This window comes from Equus przewalskii, chromosome 1 (assembly GCF_037783145.1).
Source record: "Equus przewalskii isolate Varuska chromosome 1, EquPr2, whole genome shotgun sequence".
NCBI classification, from domain to species: domain Eukaryota; kingdom Metazoa; phylum Chordata; class Mammalia; order Perissodactyla; family Equidae; genus Equus; species Equus przewalskii.
In genome coordinates this window covers 58,735,484-58,759,615 of record NC_091831.1, presented here as the reverse complement: position 1 = coordinate 58,759,615, position 24,132 = coordinate 58,735,484, and the positions used below count along the sequence as shown (strand labels likewise).

Below are 24,132 nucleotides of genomic sequence, written 5' to 3'. Positions count from 1 at the left end.
CACTGCGACCCCAGAGCCCAAACCAAAGACAACATAAAAACAGGAAACTGCAGATCAACATCTCTTATGAATCTGACATAAAAACCCCGAACAAAGCACATGCAGTGACATATAAAGAAGATTATCCTCCATGACCAAGCAGGGTTTATTCCAGAAGGCAAGGGCAATTTAATATCCAAAAATCAATTCACATAATATATTACACCAATAGAATAAAGGGCAAAACCACATAATCAGCTCGATAGACAATGAAAAAACATTTGACGATCCACATCTCTCGAGAAAAACTCTCAATAAACTAGAAATGGAAGGGAATTTCCTCAACCTGACAAAGGGCATCTATGAAACCATAGTTAGCATCATCCTTAATGGGGAAAGACTGAAAGTTTTCCCCCGAGATCAGGAACAAGACAAAGACATCTGCTCTTGCCACTTCTATTCAACACTGTACCAGAAGATCTTGCCAGAGCAATTAGACAATAAAATTAAATAAAAGGCATCCAGATTGGAAAGAAAGAAGTAAAACTCTGCTGGCAGATGACATGATCTTGTATATAGAAAATTCCAAGGAATTCACTAAAAAAACACTACTAGAACTAATAAGTGAGTTTAGCAAGGTTGCAAGAAAGAAGATCAATATATAAATATCAGTTGTGTTTTTATACAGTAGCAATGAACAAAGTAAAAAATGCAATTAAGAAATCAATTCTAGGGGCTGGCCTGGCGGTGCAGCAGTTAAGCGCGCACGTTCTGCTTCAGTGGCCTGGGGTTCACTGGTTCGGATTCTGGGTGCAGACATGGCACCGCTTGGCAAGCCATGCTGTGGCAGGCATCCCACATATAAAATAGAGGCAGATGGGCACGGATGTTAGCTCAGGGCCAGTCTTCCTCAGCAAAAAGAGGAGGATTGGCAGCAGATGTTAGCTCAGGGCTAATCTTTCCCAAAAAAAAAAAAAGAAAGAAAAGAAAAGCAATCAATTCTATTTACAATAGTATAAAAATAAGACTTAGGAATAAATTTAACAAAAGAGCATAAAACTTACACTCTGGAAACTATAAAACATCATGTAAGAAATTAAAGAAGACCTAAATAAATGGAAGGACATCTCATGTTCACACATCAGAAGAGTGACTACTGTTAAGATGGCAACACTCCCCAAACCGATATACACATTCAACACAATTCTTATCAAAATCTCAGCTGGCTTCTTTGCAGAAATTGACAAGCTGATTCTAAAATTCACATGGAAAGGAAAGGAACCCAGAAGCCAAAAAAAAAATCTGGAAAAGAAGACTATAGTTGGAGAACACACACTTCCTAATTTCAAAATTTACTACAAAACTACAGCAATTAAGACAGTCTAGATTGGCATAGGCTAGAGAAATACATCAACTCAGAACATATATACATACATATATATATGAAGAGTCCAGAAATAAAACCTTCACATTTATAGTCAATTGATATTCTTTAAGAGTGTCAAGACAATTCAATGGGGAAAGAATCGTCTTTCCAACAAACATTGTGCAGCAACTGAACATCTACATGCAAAAGAATGACGTTAAACCCTGCCTCATGCCATATATAAAAATTTACTCAAAATTGATCAAAGACTAAATGTAAGAGTTATAACTATAAAGCTCTCAGAAGAGAACCGGGGTAAATCCCTATAATCTTAGATTAAGCATGACACCAAAAGCACAAGCAACAAAAGAAAAAATAAGTTGGACACCATCAAAATTAAAAACTTACAAGCTTCCAAGGACACCATCAAGAAAATGAAGACAACCTAAAGAACAGGGAAAAAACTTTACAAATTACATACCTGATGAGAGACTTGTACCTAGAACATATATGAATATTTAGAATATATAAAGAAATCCTACTAAATAATAAAAAGATAAAAAGCCAATTTAAAAATGAGTAAAGGGTCTGAACAAACAGTTCTCCAAGGAAGATATACAAATGGCCAATAAGCTCATAAAAAGATGCTCGACATCATTAGCCATAGGGAAATGCAAATCAGAACCAGGAGGAAATACCACTTCACACTCAGTAGGATGGCTGGAATCAAGAAGGACAATCACCAGAGCTGGCGAGGGTGGGGAGAAACTGGAACCCTCGTACACTGCGGATGGGAATGTAAAATGGTGCAGCCACTTTGGGAAACAGCCCAGCAATTCCTCAAAAGGTTAACCTAGAGTTATCATATGACTCAGCAATTCCACTCCTGGGAATAGACCCAAGAGAAATGAAAACACGCCCACACAAAAACTTGTACACAAATGTGCACAGCAGCATTATATTCATAATAGTCATAAAGTAGAAACAACCCAAAAGTCCATCAACCGATGAACGGATATGCAAAACATGATATATACATACAGTAGAATAGGATTCAGTCATCAAAGGGAATGAAGCACTGATACACGCTACAACGTGGACAAACCTTGAAAATATGCTAAGTGACAGGAGCCAGTCACAAAGGACAAAACATTGTATGATTCCATGTACAGGAAACATCCAGAATAGGCACATCTATGGAGGCAGAAGTAGACCAGTGGTTGTTTAGGACCAGAGGAAGCGGCAATGGGGACTGACTGCTAATGGGCCTGGAGTTTCTTCCTAGGGTGATGAGATGCTCTAAACTTGATGGTGGGGATGGCTACACAACTCTGCGCATGTACTAAAAGGCACTGAACTGCATACTGAAAACAAGTGAATTGTATGGTATGTTGAGATACAACTCTCAACAAAGCTGTTTTATAAAAAAGAGAGAGTGAGAGAACAAGACCCTATAGCGGCAGAATCCCCAGCATGGCCCGGCCGGGAGCATCAGCATCACCCAGGAGCTCGTTAGACACCTCGACCTACGGATCAGAAACTCAAGGGGGGCAGCAGTCTGCATTGTGACCAGCCCTCCAGGTGGTCCTGAAGCTCACTGAAGTTGGGGATTCTGCTTAGAGTATGTGCTTCTCACTCTTGACTACACATTGGAATCACCGGGGACTTGAAAAACAGACCCACACCCTAGCCTCCCAGCAGACCAGCTAAATCAGACTCTCTGGGGATGGAGCTCACGCACGGGTATGCTTCCAAGCTCCCTGGTGAATCTATGATGCAGCACATGTGAGAAGGACTGGATGCGGGGGGGGCGGGGGGGGGTGTCAGGTCCCTCTGCTCTTCAGTCCCTATAAGAGTTCAGCCCCAGCTCAGCTCACTGGGACCTCCTGATGGCCATACTGGGGAATGATAATGGCATTACATCTTGCTTCTGCACCAGGCCCCCCACCCCTTACCACCTCCTGTGAGCCCAGGGATGGGGGTCAGGGATCCCCGTCCTCCCACTGCAGAGGTCAGCACCATCCTGGGCTTTGGAATGGGGGTGGGTGGGCCTGGTGGGGAGTGGTGAGAGTCCTCCACTGGCTCTGCTTCCTCCCTCCTCATTAAAATAGCCCACACCCCAAAGGCAGTCAGAATAACCACTGCTAGACACAGCCCCGACGACACCCCCACTCTCCCCATTGCCTGCGGCATGCAGCCAACTTGCCCACCCGACTTCATCTCTACGGCTTCCAACACAACAGTGTTCATGGCACCACATCACCTTCCCTGCCTCTAAACTCACTTTACACCTTCCGGCCTCCTGGCCTCTGCCCATGCAGGCCCTCCTGACAGGATGTCTTCCCCTGGCTCTTGTTATATTGGGATGTTCAAGGCCAGCTCTGTGAGACCTCTCTTCCCTCCCCACAGCTCACGTCCCTTAATGCTCCCTGCTCTACTCTCTGGGTGCCTCACAGTGGACATCCACGGCTGCAGAGCCGGGAGGGACAATCAGCTTTGGGAGTAGTGGTGGGATACCTTCAGGTAATGCCTGAAGGCAGTCAACAGCTAGCAAGGCTGGAAGGAAGGGGATGGGGAGGGGACTCTGACAGCGTGGCCATTGTGGGCTGGGGACCTATGGTGCTCTGAAGCAGGGCCAGGTCCTTTCTCAACAACTTGGGCCTCCAGCTACAGAGACAACTGGAAGCCTCAGTTCTCTGCCCTCTCAATGCCCTCCGAAAGCGGGAAGAGCTCAGTCCTTCAGTTCATTGCTGCCACCTGGTGGCAGCATATGAGACCACTGTGAATGGGACCCAAAGGTACCTCAAAAGGGGATACTAGATCTAACTGTTGGCCCTGGGAAAATTGGTCTATCTTCCAAAAGTTCAGCAAAGTTCATTTTCTGAAACTCCTTAACCATCTTCCCCACCCTACATTACTCAGCCTCCTAATCTCTGCAAACTGCCCTTCCAACTAACTTCTGACCTTGGGCACAGCCTGACTCTAGATGCCCTGCTTCCAGCCAAGCACCCACCCTTTGCCCCAGTCATGGTCTGATCCAGGACCCTGAGCAAAGGCTGGCCTGGATTACTTGTAGACGGCTACGGGCTGAGCATGTGGCTGGCTTGGAGCAGCCCCCCCTCTCTGCAGGGGCATTGGGAACTGCTGGTCACAGCAGAGAACACAAGGTTGACCCCATGGGGACACTTACTTCAGTAGCAGCCTTCTTGAAGCTCCCCTCTCCCCCCGCGGCTGCGCCCTCCCACTCCAGCACCCTCCTCTGTCCCAGCAGCCAATCAAATTCACTGGGCCAGAGAAGAACAGAATTAGGCAGGTCACATGCTCCACAGAGACCAGAGGCCACTAAGTCCAATACCCAGAGTGGCCCAGTGGGTCACATGACTGGACCAGAGCCCTGGGGACCATCAGCAATTGGAGGGCATATTTTTTCTAGATAGGTAGAAAATCCAGGTTTTTATATGAAATCCGGACTTTCATGGGAACCTTCTGATTTTTATAATCTAATGAGTCATTCAAAGACAGTTTTTAACTGAGCAGGTCGATCTGGGGGCCAGCCCCAGTCCCCAGGCAGTGCAGACATACATAGGTCCTGAGCTGGCAGTCAGGCCACACCAGCTGCTAAAACGCTGAGCTGCTTCCCTGTAGGCTGTTAAAGAGCCGCTCTCCAGCACCTCAGAGGGCCCCCATCACCCAACTCCTGCCCCCACCGCCCAGAAACTCAGTGGAGGGTCAAAGCCTGGCACCACAGGGTCTAGACAGGGTGTTCGTTCTGACTGACCACATCCTTGACTGGGACAGCAGCTGTCAAATACTCTGAACATCACCCCTGCACACACCCCACCAGGCACTCCAGAAGCTGGCGTGTCTCCGTTCCAGGGATGACCTCCACTTCCGGGAGGTGAAGGAGTAACTGAGAACCAACGAGGGTGCCACAGGACCCCGGGCCACCACACAGCCAGTCAGCCCGGCCTGGGCTGCGCACGGGGGCTCACCTGGCGGTAGGTGCAGATGATGATTTCCCGCAGGTGGTAGTGCATGGGTGTCATGGTCTCGCTGACCGTGTCCAGGGCCGCATCCACCTCCTTCTTCACGCGGTGCCCATCGGGGAGCAGCTGCACTACCTTCATCACCACCTGGAGCCACAGGAGGTGGATGAGCAGGGAGAAGACCAAGGGGGCAGGTGGGGCCTCCAGCCCCAGCAATAGGCTCAGCCCATACCGAGGGCCACATTTCAACAACGCCCATTTCAACAAACGGTGCTGGTAAAACTGGATATCCCCATGCAGAATTAACTCAAAATGGATCAAAGACCTAGATGTAAGAGCTAAACCTGTACAACTCTTAGAAGAAAACACAGAGGAAAAGCTTCATGAAATTGCATCTGGCAATGACTTCTTCAATATGACATCAAAAGCACAGGCAACAAAAGATAGATGAACTGAACGTAAAAATTAAAACCTTTTGTTTGAAAGGATACTATCGACAGTGTAAAAGGACAACCTACAGAATGGGAGAAAATATTTGCAAATCACATATCTGATCAGAAATTGATATCCAGAATATATAAAGAATTCCTATAATTCAATAACAACAAAACAACCCAAATCAAAAATAAGCAAAGACCTTGAATAGACATTTCTCCAAAGAAGACATACAAATGGCCAGTGAGCACATGAAAAGATGCTCAGCAGCACTCATCGTCAGGGAAATGCAAATCAAAACCACAAGCAGATGCCACTTCACACCCACTAGGAGGACTACTGTCAAAAAACAGAAAACAAGTGCCAGCAAGGACTTGTGGAGAAACTGAAACCCTCGTGCTTTGCTGGTAGAACTGCGAAACGGTGCAGCCGCTGTGGAAACCAGTATGGGAGCTCCTCAAAATGAAACCGAGTGACCACATGGTCCAGCAGGTCTACTTCTGGGATTGCAAGCAGGCACTCAAACAGATATTTGCACACCCATGTTCACAGCAGCACTACTCACAGTAGCCCAGAGGTGGAAATAACCCGTGTCCATCGACAGATGAGTGGAGAAACATAATGTGCTGTGTACACACAATGGAATGTTATTCAGCCTTAAAAAGGAAGAGAATTCTGACACCCGCTACAACATGGATGAACCTCGAAGACACTATGCTAAGTGAAATGAGCCAGACACAAAAGGACAAATACTGTACGATTCCACTAATATGAGGGACCCAGAGAAGCCAAATTCATAGAGATAGAACGTACAACGGTGGTTACCAGGGGCTGGGGGGTGGGGGGTGGAGGACAGGGAGTTAGCGTTTAATGGGTACAGCCAGTTTCGGAAGACAAACAAGTTCTGGAGGTGGATGGTGGTGATGGTTGCACAACAATGTGAATGGACTTAATGCCATTGAACTGTATACCTAAAAATGGTTAAAGTGGTAAATTTTATGTTATATGTAGTTTACTAGAATAAAAAAGAGAAAAAAGAAAAGAAGCAGAGAATCAGCCAGGAGAAGGAAGAGAGAAGAGGTCCAGGGCAAGGGAGCAGCACACGCAAAGGCCCAGAAGCTGAAAGAGTTTGGTGAGTCTGAGGAACAGCAAGGAGGCCAGGGAGGCAGGACAGAAGGGAGGGCAGGGGAGGGGCAGTTGATGAGGTTGGCCAGGTAGACAGGAGCCGACCACAACGCGGACGCCAGGCAGCCACTCTGAGTTCCACATTCCCATTCTGTGAGATGGGGACACTGCCACCTACTTGCAGGGTGTCTGAGAAGATGATGCATGGCAGGTACGTGACACATGGGTGACTAAATCAGAAATGTTGGTGGCTGTCCATACAGTGCCCTGGACTGAAATGGGGTGGGGCAGGCCAGGTCCCACATGAAGGTCACCAACCACAGCTGGGTCCCAGGTGCCTATGAGGCAGTCGTCAATGTTATCCAGATAAGATGGTGGCCAGAGGCCTCCCCCAGGGCACACAGCAGCCCAGCAGCAGGGCTAGGCAGGGTGCGGGGGTCCAGCCCCCCTTTCTCCCATGGCCATCTGCCAGGGCCCACAGCCGAGCCTGTGCGCCTTGGTTTGCTCACCTGTGAAATGGGAACAGGGAAGCACTGACAGGATGAGGAGGCAGAAGGTGACAGCATGGAGAAGAGCTCTGATGATCCCCAGTGACCTGCCAGCAAGACTCGCCCTCTCCCCTCCCCTAGGTGTCCCCTGGGCACCCCACCGGGTGTGCTCACCTCAAACTCGCCCTTGGTGAACTTGGCATCAGGCACGCTCACGAGCTCCTCCTCGCCCACCTCGGGGAAGCCCTGAGGGAGGACAGTGCTGGGACAGAGGTCCCTCTGTCCCCTACGCCAGCCCTACTTGCCCACTGCCCAGGACTGATGGGAGGGGCTCCAGGAGCACAACAGGCACCGTCTCTGCCCCCCACACCCTCCTGCCCTAGCAGCGTCCCCAGGGACCAAGGGCCCAGCCTGCCTGGGCAGACCCCTGTCCTCACACAACAGGCCACACATACCTGGATGTGCCAGAAGGCGAGCACAGCCACCACCATGGCAGTCGTGGTCCGGCCCTGACCGCTGAGGCAGCTGAATACAAAGCCCGTGCCTGCGTCCTTGGCGAGGGCAGCCTGCAGGGCCTCCAGCAGCCGGTCAAAATCCTGGGAGGGGAGACCAAGGTCTGAGTCAGCAGGTGCTGCCAGTGTGGCCCACCCCTCCAAATGGCAACCCTGGCAGCGGCCCTGGGAGTGCTTGTCCCCTGCCAGGCTTTGTGTCCCCAGGCTCACAACCTCGTACGGTCACTCAATTCACTAAACAGCCACACCCCCATGCACAGCCATAACCCCCACCCCAGGCACGAGGACCAGATGTGGGCAGACACACGACCACACCTGGGGCTCCTGTTGCCCCCCCATCCTCCAGGCAGGACACGCACATGTGTACACCACTCTCCTGTGCTGCGCCCCTGGGCTGCACAGGGATCCCCCGGCCCTGCTGCCCGCCTGAGCTGGACCTAACCCAGGTCCCAGCCTGAGGGCAGGGGCCCCACTTCAACTGACCACTGCCGCTCTCGGCCACCAGGGGGGTGACAAACTATGAACGAGACCCACAGGGCAAAGCAAGGCAGGAAACACAGGTGACAAGCCGTCACTCTGTGTCACTTAGAGCACACCACACTCCCCACACACACCCACACAGACACGTCACCCACACAACCTACATATCACACAGGCACACAGTGACCCCACACAATACATGCCAGGTACACACTCCACACAGATGTATCCACATACCTTAAAGACACACAGACTATATACAAACACCCACAAAGACAAGCCCTTGTCACACATAAGCACTCCACAACACCCTCCTCCACAAACCCCATACATGTACCACCCCACACAACTCCCCACAGGTCCCCTGGTAAAGACAAGATGTACATCACAGACTCCATAAAAATACACATGTTACACACTTACACACTCCACAACACCCACACCCACTCCAAACACATTCCCCCCACAGACACATTCCCTATGGACATGCTCACCCCCACACACACCTACCACACATAATAAACACCTATGTACACACACCAAGCTCGGAGGGAATGTGGATAAACCCCCAAGTCTGACACCTTGTAGAAGAAGCTCCCCATGCGTCCCTCAGAGCAGTCGGGATGGTCTTCTCCTCCCTGAGCCAGGCCCACAGCCGAGGCCCAGGCCAGAGGGGAGGTGAGGGGAGCCTCCGCCACCCCCCCAGAGGGCTGGCCTGCCCGGCCCCCTCACCTCCTCGCGGGGGGCGCAGAAGTCTGGCACGGGGATGCGGTGGTAGGTGAGGCTGGGGTAGGCCGCGCGGTGCTGGCTGAAGACCTCCTGCGTGGTGAGGCACGTCTGGAACCTGTGGGCCCGCGGGCCCTCTGTGGCTGAGGGAGGCATGCTCAGGTGGGCCTTCAGCTGGGTCTCCAGATTCTAGGGGAGGGTGCGACAGATGGCTCAGGCCACTGAGGGAGCCGCCGGGACAGCCCTGGAAGACCAGAGCCAGCTATGGCCAGGCCCAGTCCTGGCTTCCGGGCCCACTCCTGCCCCTTCTCGAGCCCCGAGGGTCATAACGAGACCCAGAGGCAAGCAGGTGGCCAGAGAAGGAGTCCCAATTCAGCCACTCCCAGAGACGCTCCCGCTGAATAAGAGGGGCAGAAGACCTCCTGAAGACCCTCCAGGCCAATGCCCAAGAAGCCCTCCAAGGTAGAGAGGGGTGTGTAGAAGGCAGGAGGGCCTCACCTCCAGCTGGTCAGGAGCCATGGGGGGCCCAGGCCACCGCAGGCTGTGGGTGTGGCCGTCACACTCCAGCACAGCCTCCTCCCTCAGGTTGACCCAAACGACCTGCCGCAGCTTCCTCTTGGTGTCGGTCAGGTAGGCCAGGATACTCCCCAGGGCCTGGGGAACAGGAGGGCTGTCGGTGAAAGAGCTCTCCCCTCCCCTCCGCCACCACAGGAGTGGACCCAGGCCCCCTGGGGTGGTCACCTTGGCGCTGGGCTGGGCCATGCCATAGATGGGCATACGGGGCACCCGCCGAAAGTTCGCCACATTCATCTCTCTGACGGTGCTGAGGGCATCCGGGGAGACAAGATCATCGGCTCCCTGTGGGGAGAGCAGCAAGCCTGGGACCCGCAGCAGCCACTGAGAGGTTCAGAACCCAGCCCAAGGTGGGCTGAGGAGGGGCGGGACCAGCGCTTTACAGTTTACAAAGCATTTGGCACACTTGGAGCTTCATCACGGCCCTGGCAAGGAGAAGAGTACTGGCACCCACTCTCTGGATGAGGAAGTTGAGGCTCAAAGATGAGAAACCAGGGGCAAAGACACTAGAAGCAGGGCTTCTGACTCCCCGCCCGATCACTTGGGGTTGAGACTGAGGAGAGGGCACTAGCACAGCGGCCACATCTGCAAATGCTTCTTGGGGCCTCATAACAATCCCGTCTCACTCAGAGGAGCCCACCACCCCACAGGCCACAGCACCTTCACCTCCTGTAAGGGCAATGCTTAACCCGACCTCAAAGGAATCAAGGGCCCTCTGGCCCCAGGGACAGCCCGCACCCGTGCACACTTCCCCAGACAGCCAGCCCACTCACCAGGGAGCCCTCGGTGATGAGGTCCCCAAGGACCACGGGCCCCGCTGAGCTCAGTGTCACAGGCAGGCGGTACAGCTCGGGGTGGGCACACAGCCAGCGGCTGAAACTGAGGGCAAAGGCCAGCGGGTACTGCAGCCCGAGGCAGAGAGAGGAAAGTTCAGGGGCACAGGGCCACCCCAAGCTCTCCTTGCCTGCCCCTTGGTGGGGGAGCCCAAGAGTCATCCGTGATAGCCGAGACAGGGGAGGCCCAGGACATCCAAGCGAGATCCTTCCAGGCCCTGATGCCCTGGCTAAGGCACAGAAACTGTGACCCAGGGAGAGAGGAGGGGCCTCCCTCTGTCTGACCTGCTCAGAGACCACCCTTCTATCTGGGTCTCTCCTTGTCTCCCCCACACCCACCTTCCTCTAGAACCAACACACATGTCCCCACCCTTCTCCCCAGGCCCATGGGGGTCCCCATGGACCCCATGTCATTCACGGTGGTGGGGAGGGCAGCAGGGGCCCCAGGAGAAGGGGGCGTGAGTCTGCGCACCCCCGGCCCCACCTGCTCGTGGAGATAGTAGTTAAACAGGATCAGGTAGAAGTACCGCTCCAGGCTCCGCAGCGCCCTCTGCCGGACACCGTGCTGGCCGCCACCTCCCTGAGAGGAGGGCAACAGGGAGGAGGGGAGGGGAGTAAGCATGGGGCTGCTCAGGCCACCCCACCCCCACCCCTGGAAGGGCAGGACTTAAGCCTCAGAAATCCTCCGAAGACAATCTAATCCTCCTTCGTAACACAGGTCTGCCTGGCTGGAAGTTCCTCCGAGCATCTAACCCTACCCATTTGCTGCCGTAATCGTGGTGCAGGGAAAGCAGCAGGACCACAGCTCTGGGTGCAGGGACGGCCTCCCCACAGGCTCATGCCCAGAGGCAGGCTGGGGCTCCGCCCTTTGCGCCAACCCAACTCACCCTGCATGGTGGCACACAATCCATGCTGGAGCAGCAGGTGCAGAAACACCCTGCCCGGAGCCAGAGGCCTAAATGCTCAAGAGCTGTGACCCGCCCACAAGAAAACAGAAAGACCCTCACGACAGGGCTCCACGGGGGCTGTCATTATTACTCCTACTTTACAGAGGGGAAACTGAGGTTCAGAGAAAGGAAGTGACTTGCTCAAAGTCACATAGCTGATGGCAAAGAGAGCTGGGTCCCCAAACAAGTGTCCCACCCCCAGCCCAGCACCCTCCAGGTAGGAGGCTGTCAAAGAGGATTAATCTCAAGGGTCCCTCTCAGCCTTCAGACCTCAGGGCTCTCTGCTGGGTCAGTACCACCCTCTGGAGGGCAAGTGAGATTCATATAGGCCAGAAAGGAAGTATAGTCAGCCAACTCCTCATCTGGACTAAAGGAAAAAATCCTAAACGCACAAAAGTCTCATTTTTATGAAGCTGCTCGATGCAAAAGTATTTACACTGATGAGGAACTGGAAGCTACTCAAGTCTCCAACAAGAGGGGCCTGTTTAGTAAACCACGGCAGGTGACATGCCAGGGACACCTTCCCAGTGCTTATGGATCTTAGCTCACCCACTCCTCACAACAACCGTATGGGGTAGCTATTAGTGGCACCATTTCACAAGTGGGGAAACTGAGACACAGAGCAGTTAAGCAGGTTGCCCATATCCACACAGCCATAGGTGGCAGAGCCAGGACCGGAACCGAGGCAGTCAGGCCAGATCCCCCACTCAGCCCACCAGGCCAGTGATGGCTGAGCCACGCAATGGGCTTAAGTTACCCAGCCAGTAAAATCCCGTGACGACCAGCAACGGCCCAGGGAAGATGTGGTTAAATGAAATAATCAGGACGCAAACTCTGCTTGGGGCAGCCTACACAGGAACACGAAATGAAAAAGGAAGAAAACCAGCCCAAAAGGCTCACAGCAGCTGTGCTGGGATTCTAGGTGATTATTTTCTTTTCTTGTCCAATTTCTCGATTTTCCATAATATAATATTGCTTTTAAAAGATATTTTTTAAGTGTTAAAGAAGAAAAAGCCACAGCAGCCTTCAGATTCTTTCCGTGCACTTTCTGTGTGCAAACATTGTCAAGCTGAGCTCCTCTCCCCGGAACGTGGGGACAGGCCTGCGGAGAGGGCGCAGAGCCCATCACCTTCCCGAAGCAGCCGGCTGGATGAAACCCGGCCTTCCCAAAGAAACACCATGGGTTTTATTTGCACAGGGAGTCATGAGCAGTCTGGGAAGTGTCTGGATCCAGGCGCTCCCAGCCCCGCCAGCAGCCCCTTCCTCCATCCTGTTTATTCTGCATGAGGGGACCTGTCAGAAAGTAAACTTCCCTCTTCCTGCCCCGTCCTTCCTGCAGGCCCAGCTCCCCTATCGCCCCTTCCTCTGGAATCCGCTCTCTCATGGGAGAAGCAGCAGCCAGGAAAAGTCAGTCTGAACGAAGGCAGGTGAGGGGCCTGACGAGTGCAGCTGCAGGGCTCGGGCAAAAGCAGCAGCTCTCGGCCTCACCTCTGCGGGGGTCTCCTGCCGGACGCCTTCCAGCTTCCTCTGGTTTTCCAAGACTACTTCCTTCAGGTCATGCAACTCTGCACAGGCGGCGATGGCTCTGTCCACCTGGTGCCAGGGACCAGGGCAGGGAGGAAGGGACAGCAGTGGGGAGGGAGCAGGGCCCAGGAAAGACGGTGGGAGATGCAAGAGAGCGAGAGAAAGAGAAATGACTGGCTGAGAATGGGGATGTTCTGGGAGGGAGAGACCCCACCAGGGAGCAGTGAGTGGCCCCTCCACTGCCCCCAGCCCCAGCTCCATGCCCAGAGCCCTTGCTCACCTCCTCCACCATCTTCCTTCCCTGGGGCACCATGTGGAGAAAGCTCTGGATCACCTGGAGTTGCTCCATGGGCAGTGGCTTGGTCTGCGAGGGGACGGGCCTGACAAGGGGGCAGTAATCAGTGCTCCCAGAGGCCTCTACAACAGCCCCATTGTCAACTCTCTCCCACTCATCCGGCTGCTGGGAAGAACCAGACTACAGGCTCCAAGTCTCCCTTCCAAATCACGCTGGGGGAGGCAAGGGGGAAACAGGCCCAGGAAGACACTTTCTCCAGGTCACCCAGCAAGTCTGTGACAAACCAGGAAATGAACCACAGGTGCCCAATTTCCAGCTCTGGACTCCTGACATGTCCCCAGCATCCTGGGGCAGTCCCACCCCTCCTCTCCTCAACCCCACAGCCCCTTGGGACACTGGGTCCCAGGCTACTCACTCTGGCCTGGAGGCAGTCCCGCCGTGGTGGAACAGGATGAGGGTAGCCAGGACCATGCCCAGGTTGGTCCTGCCCACACCCGTCTGGCAGCTGAAGAGGAGAGCAGGGGGAGGCCCATGGACACCACGGAGCAGCAGCAGGCTGGGGGTCTCCTGGGGAAGGACCGTGAACATCAGGCAACAGTGTGAGCCAAAACCCCTGGGCTGAGGGCTGAGTCGGGGGAGGGGGTCATGACATTGGCCACACCCGCCCTGCAGTCTGAGGCAAGGGGGGCCAGACGGGCCACTCAGACTCTTTCACCAAACCCCACAGCTGATCCGCTCCACCTTCCCAGGCCCTGGCGAGCTCAGGGAAGCCCTGGAAGGGAGAACTACTCCCTCTGTAGGGAGTACAGGCCTCTGTAACACCCCCTGTGAGATGCAAATTAAACAAGTGACCTCCCAAGCGGGTGGACGTGGACGGAAACACCATCAGTCTCAGGAAATAGCACTGAAGAGTCAGAGGGTGAGAATGTTTAGCTCCAGCAAAGAAAGGAGAACTTGAGGTCTACAGAGGATAGGAGATTTGTCCAAGATCACACAGCAAGTTAGCAGCCGAGCCACGGCCAGGGTCCTCCTCCAGACGGTCAGTGCTGGGCTCCCTCCTTGGAGAATGTACCAACACACCCCACACAGACACACACAACCCACACATACACAGACAGACATGCACAAATACACCCGCACAGAGACACACACATACACAGACATAGACACACACACACACACAACCCACACATACACAGACAGATGTGTACACACACCCCCACACACACACAACCCACACATACACACAGACATACACACACACACCCACACATACACAGACATGTACAAATACACCCTCACACAGACACACACAACCCACACATACACAGACAGACATATACGCACACACACAACCCACACATACATAGCCAGATGTGTGTACACACCCCCACAGAGACACAACCCACACATACACAGCCAGATGTGTGCTCACATACCCCCCACAGACACACAACCCAAACAAACACAGCCAGATGTGTGCTCACATACCCCAACACAGACACACAACCCACACATACACAACCAGATGTGTGCACACACCCACACAGACACACAACCCACACATACACAACCAGATGTGTGCACACACCTCCTCACAGACACACAACTCACACATACATAGCCAGATGTGTGCACACACCCCCAAACACAACCCACACATACACAGACATGCACACCCCACACACACAGACACACACAACCCACACATACACAGACAGATGTGCACACATCCCCATGCAGACACACAACCCACACATACACAGCCAGATGTGTGCACACACCCCCACACAGACACAACCACCACAAACACAGCCAGACATACACACACACACCCACACAGATACACAACCCACAAAACACAGCCAGATGTCTGCACACACCCCCACACAGACACACAACCCACACATACACAGCCAGATGAGTGCACACACCCCCACACACACAACCCACAATACACAGCCAGATGTGTGCACACACCCCCACACAGACACAACCCACACATACACAGCCAGATGTGTGCACACACCCTCACACAGACACACAACCTACACATACACAGGCAGATGTATGCACACCCCACACAGACAGCCCCTGACACACTCAAGCCCATACACAACACAGAACCAGGCCTTCCCCTGAGGAAAGCCAGAGGCTACACCCACCCCGAGCATCTCCACGGAGACAGGGCCTAGACACAGACCCACTCTCCAGGTACCTGCCCCCACCCCGAGCTCCCACCACCTCCTCCCGCCCCCACTTACCCGGAGGACACTGACAAAGGCATCGAACTGGGCTTCCAGGGGGGCCCCTTGCTCCGGCAGGGGCAGGCGGTGGTACCTGCCAGGTGAGGGGAACAGTCCATCACGCAGTCCACACACCTGGGCATCCCCCGACCCTGGCATTCCCATGAGAGAGATGGTTGTGGGGAACTCAGCCCAACCTGCAGCTGGTGAAACTGAGGCTGCAGCTAAAGAGCAGGCCCAGCACATGGGGTCCCACACGGCCCCAGGCCATTCGGCAATCCCAAGCAGGACTGACCCTCAGTACCTGTAGGTGGGCTGCAGGAAGAGGGGCCGCTTGTACACCTCCTCAGTCACATGCACGTCATCCTCACCCCGGACGGCCACAGTGTGGGGCTCCCCCTGCAGGTCCTCGGTGTTGTGGTACACATGGTATGTGTTCTCACTCAGCTGGGCAAAGTCATGGATCTAGATGGAGGTGTGGGGGCCAAAGGGCCATGACTGACCTCAGGTCCCTCCTGACCTTCCTGGCTGAGCTCTGGAGTGACTAGGCTACACGGAGTAGGCTGCTTGTTCTCCAGGGAGTACCATGTGGCCAGAGGCACTCTCTATGCCCTGACAGGATTGGGGTGGCCACTGGCCCCAGGGCAGCTACCTATGCACAGGCTGATATGGTCTCCACTGGGCCCAGGTGGGAAGGGCTCTGCCCAGCGGGCAGCAGGAATTAGCTAAGCTGCCAGACTGAAGGACAGGGTGAGGCTCGGGGAGCTAGGAGCTAGAAGAGAGGAGGCCTGGGAGGAAGATGGGGAGACAACCAGTGAGCAACACAGCCTCAGGTCCTGCCCCAGGGAGTCTCTGGGGGCACCATGACCCCTACACTCCACTTACACACCTCTATCTCTTGTCAACAGCCTCAGAGACCTTGAGAAGCCCCCATGTTGTGGAGGAGGAGGACAGAACCTCAGAAACAGATTCACCCCAGGCCTCACAGCTCCCGGAGGACTGCACTCCAGTCCTGGGACGCCTAGTCTAGCTCTCTTCCCTCCACCAGACTCCTTTCTAAGCAAGGATGCTGAAGGTGGAGGAGAAAAGCAGGGTGGGAAAGGGGCAGAGGCAAACAGGGCCGGGATTGGGAGGTCCTTCCTCCGGCCTCTGTGAGCTGGCCTCACAGCTGGCCACTCGCCCAAGCAGTGCAGAAGATGGGAGAGCGTGGGCTGGTGAGAGCCAGATGGGCTGTCGGCTGGGAGAGGCCTACCAGGGAGGGGCCTCCACCCACAGCAGGAGCCCTCACCTCTTTCCGGATGGCCAGCTCCAAGCTCTCTGCCCGGACCCTGGGTCCGAGGCCCTGGAGGTTCTCGCGAAGGTTCTGCTTGTCCCGAGGCGTGTAGGGCACGAAGTCCTCACCAGCACGCAGAAACAGCACGGGCTCCTCCCGCACACAGAAGATGACACACTCCTGCCCGGAGCCCCAGGAGGAAGGAAGCCATCACCACTCTCCAGCATGGACACTCGCTCCACTGCGCCTCCAGGCCTTTGCCCAGGCCGTTTCCCCCTCCTCAAGGCCGTCCCCACCCGACCCGGTCCCTGCAATGTGAATCCTACCCAAGAAGGAGAGCTCAGTCCAAATGCCACCTGCTCCCGGCCCTCCCTCCTCTCAGGGCCAACAGTCCTTCCTCTGAAGCTCATAGTGTTAATTCCTGCTTTGTATTAACATTATCAATGAATACACCTTTTCTGCCCTCATGGACTACAGCGTCCTGGCAGGCAGAATCATTTCCTGGTCATTTTCACGTCCCCACAATTCCTCGCAGGGAGCCCTGGATAAATTAGGTGCTGGATAAAAATCATCTGAAGAAATGAATGCCCACCACCACTATGCAATCATTTGTTCACTGAGCACCAGACAGACAGAGGGAGACACGTGTGCAGATCCCACCTTTGAGGGACTCACAGTCGAGCTGGGAAGATGGGACCTGCACACAGCTAACACCCCCACCCGACTCTGGTTCACTCAAGGCCTCGCCACCTTAATCCCAGGCCAGCTCAGATGCAGGCTGCCCTCAATGAGCCTGCAATCACAGTGGGCCTTCAGCCTCTGTCCTGGAGACACCCAAACACTCAAAATCCTGCCTCAACATCCTCGACGGGCAGGAAAGAGGAGTGGTTAGAAGCAGGCACTTGAAGTCCAGCTGCCTGGGTTTAGGTCTCGGGACACCACAAATGAGCTGTGTGACCTTTGGCAAGTCACTTATTCTCTCTGGGCCTCAGTTTCTTCTTCTGTAAAATGGGAGAATAATTGCCACGCTCTTATAGGGTTGACGTGAGGATATAAGTGTTGGCTGTGATCATCACCCTGTGGCTCTCTCATTATGATCTGGCCCCTCTTGTCACCCTGTCACTCTCCTCACTTCCTCCCAGATTCTCAGAGTGCAATGTAAAAGGGGCTTCTGACCTCAGAGCTTCCACGTCCCCACAGGACTATGCAATAAACGTTTGCCCAGAACTTCCCAGCCATGCCAACCACAATGACCGTCACACATTCAAGGCCTGGCAGGCCTGGTCCAGGCCACCAGCTGCCCTCCCCAGCATGTGGCCAGGCCCCTGCAGAGCCTCTGAAGTTGTCCCTCCCAGGAGCCCCTTTTCCCAAATTTGGGGGGCTGGGAAGTGGCCTGCTTACCCTGTGTCCATCCTTCTGGAGTTTCTGGAGGACCCGCCTGAACCCTGAGAGGCTGGGCTGTCCCATGCCGAACACGGCTAGCCCACCCTGCACCTGCCGGAAGTTGGGGGCCCCACAGCTCCACAAAGTGCCCAGCACGTCCATCTTTTCAGCAACATCCCGCACCAGGAAATAGCGTCCCTAGTGGGGGAAGAGCCACAGAGGTTCAGTTAGATGACTCAGGGACACCTTCTACCGGCAGGGCTCTATCCCAGGTCCCAGGGAGCAGGGAGAGTGGGTCAGGGACATGGTCCCCAAGTTGTCCATAGGCTCAAGGAAAAAAACAAACAAAGTATGTGACCATCTGTGATCCTGGGAAGGATGTCACAGAGTTCAGGAAAAGGAAAGACAATCCTACCAACGGAGAAACAGAGAAGGCTTCACGTAGGAGGTGGTACCTGAGACAGGTCTTGAAGAAAGAGAGCAGGGAGCACTCCAGGGGCAGGAAACTGAAGCTGGCTCTAGGGTGGGCCCACAGCCCCCCCAGGAGGAAGCAAATGTCTCTCGCCCCCAGAGGAAGCACATGGAATAGGGAGTCACTGCTGGGGCACCAGGAATGAACCAGAGGAAAACTGTGCTAGCTACTTCCTAGGGCCACAGTTCTGAGGAAGGGCAGGTCCCGCCCTCCCAGCTGGGGTGAGCAGATGCAACAACTACCGAGAAAAGAGGAAAACACTACTCAGGGATCAGGGGAGAGCAGGAGGAACCAGAAGAGTTCATTCTGGGCAAAGGGGAACCCTAAAGTCATCTTGTCCGCCCCCACGCCTCCAGTAGCACCGCCACCTACACTGCCAGGCAGATGACAAATGGGACCAGTTCTTCTGACACCAGAAATTCCCAGCCACTCTTTCAACAAGGACAGTTCAATCCTCACGATTATCCATTCAGTGAACACCTACTGAGCACCTACATGGCGCCAAAGTGATGCTCTAGGGCCTGGGACCCCAGCAGTGAGCAAAATGGACCCAAGTCATCTGTCCTCGTGGACTTTACTGCCTTGGGGATATTTAAGGCAAAAAAAAAAAAAAAAAATACCAATACTAGCTAAGCCAGAGACGTTCTGAAACTTCAAAAAAGAATGAGATGGAGATTCCCAGCCTGGAGGTAGCAGTTTGGGGCCTGGGGACCTCAGGCCCCCGTCTCTGCTCTGCTTGCTGCTCTGACGGAGGAGGTGTGGGAGGCTGGGCCAGGCAGGGCTGCATGAGGAGAGAAGAGCAGGGCGCGCCACAGGAGGCCCCGGGAACCAGGGGCAACAGGAAGCAGGGCCAGGACCCCAGAGGATCGGGTGAGGCTGTAAAGGAGAGAGCCCAGGGAGCAGACAGGGCGAGCAGGAGGTAAGGGAGGGGCCCTGTGAGGAAGGAGTGCAGGAGTGCAGGAGGGCAGGAGAGGCCGGGGAGAGGCTGGGCCTGAGCTCACCTGCACCAGGTAGTGCTCGGGCGTGGTGTCCGAGAGCCGGCCCAGGGTGTAATGCGCCTTGAGCGGCTCATCGTGGATCTGAAACTCCTCCTTGCAGTTGTAGCTGCGGGGGCAGAATGGAGACCCAGTCAGGCAACCTCCACGGCCACGGTCCTCTCCACCTCACCACACCCACAGCAGGGACACCCCACCCCTGCCCTTGCAGCCACCCATTTGTGGCAGAGACTGCTTACTGTCCCCCAGGATCCACTCTCCACTCCTTCCTCAGCAATAAAACCCCGAATGTTGATGAGCCATCCAGCTGAAGACTACATTTCCCAGCCTCCCTTGTAGTTAGCATGGTCATGTGATTAAGTTCCGGCCAATGGGACATGAGGAGAAGTGATGTGTGCAACTTCTGGGCCATTCCCCTTAAGGGAAGGTGTGTGTCGTTATTTTTTCTTCTTCTCCCTGGCTACCATCCAGAAGTGATGGCAGGAAGTAGATGTTGGTGGGTGGCAGGGCAACATGAGGGGAGGAGCCTGGCTGATCACGGGGCTGATCATGGGGGGCTGAGCCCGTGGCACCTCCTGGACTTTCATGTGGAGAGAAGCTTCTGTCTTGTGTAGGGCATCCTGTTTAGGGGTTACTTTGGTCCTGGATGATCCCTCCATCAGATTGTCCCTGAGAACAACCCCACATGACAGTCCCACAGCACAGGGAGGTGATCAGAACAGGCTACAGGGCTGCATGGCCTAGGAATGAGGCCCAGCCCCACCACATGGCGGCCATGGCTTCGGAGTCACTCGCTTTCTCCGTGGCTCCGTTACCAGTGAGTCTCCCCTCCTAGAGCTGTCATGAGAACTCAGTGGGCTAAGGAACATCCATGCACAGCCCAGTGCCTTGGCCCAGGGCACGGTGGGCATCTATTAACGCAATTATTATGACTAGCAGAGTTCTACCTTCACACGGGGCCATTTCAAACAAAACCCACAGGTAAAATTCCAGACTTCTGTAGATGCTAAACCAGGGGGAGGTCCGTGCACTCCTGACACAAAAAGCTACTGTGTTGATTATAACAGCAAATAAGACACAGGCTCCCAGAGCTCCTGATCTCATGCTTGATCCTCTTAACAAAAGAAAGACAGGGTGGTGAAATGGTGGGGCAGAGCACTAGACAAGGAGTCAAGAGGCCTGCGTTCCCACGGCCAGCTCTGCCTCCTTCTCACCACAGGACTGTGATCGTCAAATCCTTCTACCTCCGTGAAACTCAGTTTACTTAGCTAAATCAGTTTTCACATCTGATCTACAAGGTATTAGATCAGAAATCTGCAAACCTTTTCTTTCTTTTGTTTTCTTTTCTTTCTTTCTTTTTTTTGGGGGGAGGGGGGGAAGATTGGCTCTGAGCTAACATCTGTGCCGATCTTCCTCTGTTTTATATGTGGGTCGCCCACACAGCATAGCTGGATGAGTGGTGTATGTCCACGCTCAGGATCCAAACCCGTGAAACCGGGCCGCCAAAGCAGACTGCAGTGAACTTAACCACTATGCCACTTTGCATGGGTGGCCCCAGCAAACCTCTATATAAAGGACCAGATAGTAAATATTTTAAGCTTTTGTTGGCCATACGGTCTCTGTCGCAATGAGTCAACTCTGTAGTTGGAAGTGTTAAGCGTCCACAGACAACATGTAAATGAATGGTAGTGACAGTGTTCCAATAAAACTTTACTTACAAAAACGTGACAGGCTGGATTTGGCCTGCAGGATAGAGTTTGCCAGTCTCTGTGCTGGGTGATCCCTAAGGTCCCTTCCACCCCAAGCACACTACAGCACAGGGGCACTGCGCCCACAGCTGGCCCCGGGAGGCACGCACAGTACCATCGCAGCAGATTTTCACAGCAGGCTGCTGACTGTTCTGAGCCACACCACAGTTAGATATTTTGAATGTCATCCCCACATATCCAGATAAGGAGACTGAGGCCCAGAGAGGGAAAAGGATTTGCCCAAGGTCACAGAGCAAGGGAGAGGCCGAGCCAGGTCCGGGACATGCGTCTCCACTGCTGCCCTCGAGGTCCAAACCTAGTTCTGTCATCGCTAGTGGACAGTCTACATATCAAGTTCCTTTTATGTAAGATCTCTTCGCCTCCACTTATCACGAGCACAGTGATGTATCATGATTACAGTTTTCCCGCCAGGCCCCGAAGCCAGCAGGCCGGATTGATCACTCCCACCCCTCAGGTCTCCTGACACAGAGGTCCCATCTGCTACGTCTCTGCCAAACTTCTATGTGTGGAACATATTTAATTCTTGGCTCATCGTGTCCTACTTCCTGCGCCCTGGAGGGGCCCAGAGGCAGGGGAGCGTGGCGGGCCGATTAGATGAAAGACGAGGCTTCCCGACTTGCCAGGAGATGGACCCCACATGCCTTCCATCTTTCAGGCCTCAGGCTCCCCAGCAGCCGCTCCTTCACTGGCCCCACAGGGCAGACAGGGTTTTGAGGGCCCTTCCTGACCCTCTTCCTCTGGGCACACAGTGTGTCAAGGTCTCTCAAAATACGATGCCAGAATAAATCCACGGCCTCCTTCGGGATGTCCCTGAAGGACCTAATCAGGATAGTCCACCAACAGCTTCCAGCTTTTTCAGCCCAAGGCTCTTTAACGGCCTGGTGTTAACCTCTGTTTCAAACCATAATTACTGGTTGTGAAAAACAAAATCTAAATTTTATGCCTCTAAGTATATAGACTTCCTTTGAAAATGTTCAGCCAAAAATTATTTCAAAAGGGTGTCCCCCCAGCCACTCCCCCAATCTTCACACTCCTTAGCACTGTGGACATGGTAAGTAACACTGGCTAAGATTCCCATTTAGTTTGTCTGTGTGACTGCAGACAAACTGCTTAACCTCTCTGGGCCTCAATGTCTTCATCTATGAAAACAGTTTGTAGACATTAAGTACTGATGCCACCACCCTCCAGGCAGCTCCCCTAGTCCTATCTTTCAAGGACATGGTCACGTACCCCCTGCCACTCACGTGATCACGACGGGGGCCACCTTGTTGGGGATGATGGACTTGGCCTTACTGTTGTGCAAGCCCGTGGTCTGGAAGGAGTGGACACTGAGAGAGTGCCGCCCATCCATCGTGCTGCCACCCTGGAGGCCCTCGAAGGGGGCACCCGCTGAGACCGTCTGCTGGGCCGTGCTGGCCGTTGTACCCATATTCTGCCGGCAGCCTCAGGACCCACAACCTGTGGAGTGAGAGGCATGCAGTGAAGGAGGGGGTGGGAAAAGCCATGGCAGGAAGGGACCCAGCCCACCCCTCACCCCCACTGTACAGATGCAAAGTCTGAGGCCCAGAGAGGCCCAGCTGCCCTGTAGCTGGAGAGAGTGGGCAAGTCTGCCACCTACCACATGTTTGCTGTGTGCCTACCACGGGCCCTCTACTGATGCTTTGGGGGAGTTATGGACACAGACATGAAGACACAGCCCCTGACCCCCTATAGTTTATACTCATCTGGCGAAAATAAGACAGTTAGGAAAGAGTTACCCCTCCAAACCAGGTTGAGTCCTAGGGCTCTAAGCGACTGGGTCAAGCCACATGGAGGCCAGGCCTTCCAGACTTGGAGAAGTGGGAGACTGTCACCTGAGTGGGAACCAGGGGCAGATGCAGAGGGAAGTCAGGTTTGGATTTGAAGGCTCTGGAAGGGCATAGGATGCAGGAGGACATTCTAGCCATGAATGTCACAAAATGAGGCCAGGGAAGTCCAGATTGGGTGAGCTCTCAGCAGATCAAGGTTTCAAAGAAAGCACCGGCCCCTAAACTGGATATCAACATTATCGACATCAACCTCATCAATCTCATCATCATCATCATCAACCTCATCAACATCATCAACATCAACATCATCAACATTAACATCATCAACCTCAACCTCATCAACATCAACCTCATCAATCTCATCATCATCATCATCAACCTCATCAACATCATCAACATCATCACCATCAACATCATCAACATTAACATCATCAACCTCAACCTCATCAACATCAACCTCATCATCATCACCAACCTCATCAACATCAACCTCATCAACCTCAGCCTCATCAACATCAACTTCATCATCATCCTCATCAACATCAACCTCACTAACATCAACTTCATCATCATCATCACCAACCTCATCAACATCGTCAACATCAACCTCATCAACTTCATCAACATCAACCTCATCAACTCCATCAACATCAACCTCATCAACCTCATCATCAACATCAACCTCATCAACATCAACCTCATCATCATCATCACCAACCTCATCAACATCAACCTCATCAACCTCATCATCATCATCACCAACTTCATCAACATCAACCTCATCAGCATCATCACCATCAACATCATCAACATCAGCATCATCATCACCAACATCAACAGCATCAACAGCCAAAGCTTCTGCCCCTCTTGAGGCATGCTAGACATCCTCGTAGACTCAGCAATTCCTCTTGTAGGGC

The 24,132-nt window shown here is 53.6% G+C and overlaps 2 protein-coding genes across 15 annotated transcripts in view; one reads left to right on the top strand and one right to left on the bottom strand.

The window, feature by feature from the left end:
• Nucleotides 1-24,132, bottom strand: part of PALD1 (phosphatase domain containing paladin 1) — a 95,904-nt gene that overhangs the window by 16,584 nt on the left and 55,188 nt on the right. For 13 of the 14 annotated variants that reach the window (XR_011537958.1, XR_011537963.1, XR_011537959.1 and 10 more), the window contains 17 exons: nucleotides 22,652-22,865; nucleotides 19,645-19,747; nucleotides 18,190-18,369; nucleotides 16,804-16,968; nucleotides 15,820-15,980; nucleotides 15,534-15,609; nucleotides 13,685-13,836; nucleotides 13,255-13,354; nucleotides 12,939-13,043; nucleotides 10,988-11,083; nucleotides 10,444-10,572; nucleotides 9,839-9,955; nucleotides 9,596-9,751; nucleotides 9,104-9,286; nucleotides 7,835-7,975; nucleotides 7,554-7,625; nucleotides 5,338-5,478 (listed from right to left, as the gene is read on the bottom strand). Coding sequence is in view for 8 of the 14 variants with exons in the window: in XM_070612062.1 (XP_070468163.1) it covers nucleotides 5,338-5,478; nucleotides 7,554-7,625; nucleotides 7,835-7,975; nucleotides 9,104-9,286; nucleotides 9,596-9,751; nucleotides 9,839-9,955; nucleotides 10,444-10,572; nucleotides 10,988-11,083; nucleotides 12,939-13,043; nucleotides 13,255-13,354; nucleotides 13,685-13,836; nucleotides 15,534-15,609; nucleotides 15,820-15,980; nucleotides 16,804-16,968; nucleotides 18,190-18,369; nucleotides 19,645-19,747; nucleotides 22,652-22,836 (2,262 nt within the window). In the remaining 6 variants the exon portion in view is untranslated. Of the gene's footprint in view, nucleotides 1-1,549; nucleotides 1,791-5,337; nucleotides 5,479-7,553; nucleotides 7,626-7,834; nucleotides 7,976-9,103; nucleotides 9,287-9,595; nucleotides 9,752-9,838; nucleotides 9,956-10,443; nucleotides 10,573-10,987; nucleotides 11,084-12,938; nucleotides 13,044-13,254; nucleotides 13,355-13,684; nucleotides 13,837-15,533; nucleotides 15,610-15,819; nucleotides 15,981-16,803; nucleotides 16,969-18,189; nucleotides 18,370-19,644; nucleotides 19,748-22,651; nucleotides 22,866-24,132 lie in introns of those variants that run through there. The other variant, XM_070612094.1, reaches the window with a different exon arrangement.
• Nucleotides 23,080-24,086, top strand: LOC139083531 (DNA-directed RNA polymerase subunit beta-like). Its single transcript, XM_070620874.1, has 2 exons — nucleotides 23,080-23,148; nucleotides 23,406-24,086. The coding sequence occupies exons 1-2, from the start codon at nucleotides 23,080-23,082 to the stop codon at nucleotides 24,084-24,086; spliced, it is 750 nt and encodes a 249-aa protein (XP_070476975.1).

What these genes read in the sequence shown, in the direction of transcription:
- LOC139083531 (XM_070620874.1), top strand. Translation starts at nt 23,080, where the DNA reads ATGGACACAGACATGAAGACACAGCCCCTGACCCCCTATAGTTTATAC. An exon ending in CATCTGGCGAAAATAAGACA is followed by an intron (nt 23,149 to 23,405) that starts GTTAGGAAAGAG and finishes AGCTCTCAGCAG; the next exon opens with ATCAAGGTTTCAAAGAAAGC.